Raw genomic sequence first — 1,708 nt, 5'->3', positions numbered from 1 at the left:
ATAGAAAAACATGACATGGTGACATGTCATCAAGCACCATTTCCCCAAAGACTCAAGGGAAGTGAGAAAGACAGGTCATATTTAAGATTCCTGGACATGTTTGCATCCCTCAGTGTAAACATTCCCTTCATCAAAATTCTCCGACAGATGCCAACATACATGAAGTGCATGAAAGAACTGTTGACCAAGAAAGGAACCTTAAAAGGGGGACAAACAGTGACAATGAATAAGGAATGCAGTGCCCTCATCAAGAAAGACATACTCATGAAGAAGAAAGATCCAGAGAGCTTTCATATTTCATGTGCCATAGGAGAGACAAAAATTGACAGAGGATTCTGTGACTTAGGAGCTAGCATAAATGTGATGCCTCTATCACTTATGAAGAAGTTGCAAATCAATAAGGTGAGATCCATGGATGTAATCATCCAATTGGCAGATAAAACTCAGAAGAAGGCTGAAGGAGTAGTTGAAAATCTATTGGTGAAAATAGGAAACTACTTCCTCCCCACTGACTTTATTGTTATGGACATGGAGGAAAGTTACCTTCATCCCATTATTCTGGGGAGACCATTCCTAGCCACTACTAGAGCCCTGATAGATGTGGAACAAGGAGAGTTAATCCTAAGAATATATGATGAACACTTCACATTCCATGTGTTCAAACCTACATCTGAGTGTGAGCCAGAACCTAAGGAGTCAAAAAATGATCACAGTAACATGTGCACAAAGGGAAGTAACAGTAAATCAGCAGCTGAACCACTGAAACAGTCTTTCGTGAACAAGCAAGAAGTTCAAGAGATACAGCAACCAAGAGAACTTAAGAAGGAACTGAAGCCACGAGAGTTGGAAGGAGCAGTTAATGAGGAAGCCCCTGACATAATGATTGGTGCACGAAATTGTGATCATCAATGGCGCCATCAACATGGTACGCTCAATTGTAATCTCAACTTTTTATCACAACTTCGCACAACTAACTAGCAAGTGTACTGGGTCGTCCAAGTAATAAACCTTACGCAAGTAAGGGTCGATCCCACGGAGATTGTTGGTATGAAGCAAGCTATGGTCACCTTGTAAATCTCAGTCAGGCGGATATCAAAAGGTTATGCAGTTTTCGAAATTAAATGAGAAGTAAACATAAAATAAGGATAGAAATACTTATGTAATTCATTGGTTAGAATTTTAGATAAGCGTATAGAGATGCATTCGTTCCTCTGAACCTCTGCTTTCCTGCTGTCTTCATCCAATCAATCTTACTCCTTTCCATGGCTGGCTTTATGTAAGGACATCACTGTTGTCAATGGCTACTTTTGATCCTCTCTGAAAAATGGTCTGATGCGCTTTCACTGCATGGCTAATCGTTTGGAGGCATCACCCTTGTCAATGGCTACGTCCCATCCTCTTGTGAAAATGGTCCAAATGCTCTGCCACAGCACGGCTAATCATCTGAGGTTCTCGATCATACTGGAATAAGATTCACCCTCCTTTTGCGTCTGTCACTACGCCCAGCACTCGCGAGTTTGAAGTTCGTCACAGTCATTCAATCCCAGAGTCCTACTCAGAATACCACAGATAAGGTTTAGACTTTCTGGACTCTCATGAATGCCGGCATCAATCTAGCTTATACCATAAAGATTCTGATTAAGAGATCCAAGAGATACTCATTCAATCTAAGGTAGAACGGAAGTGGTTGTCAGGCACGCGTTCATAG

The 1,708-nt window shown here is 41.3% G+C and overlaps 1 protein-coding gene across 1 annotated transcript in view; it reads left to right on the top strand.

Annotated features, from left to right (window-relative positions):
• Positions 412-1,708, top strand: part of LOC107633290 — a 24,952-nt gene continuing 23,655 nt past the window's right edge. Inside the window, exon 1 of the mRNA XM_016336932.1 lies at positions 412-886. Within this exon, the coding sequence (XP_016192418.1) occupies positions 412-886 (475 nt within the window). The remainder of the gene's footprint in view (positions 887-1,708) is intronic.

Source organism: Arachis ipaensis, chromosome B03 (assembly GCF_000816755.2).
Source record: "Arachis ipaensis cultivar K30076 chromosome B03, Araip1.1, whole genome shotgun sequence".
Lineage (NCBI taxonomy): Eukaryota > Viridiplantae > Streptophyta > Magnoliopsida > Fabales > Fabaceae > Arachis > Arachis ipaensis.
The sequence above is the reverse complement of the archived record's forward strand: the minus strand, read 5'-3'. Positions and strand labels throughout refer to the sequence as shown.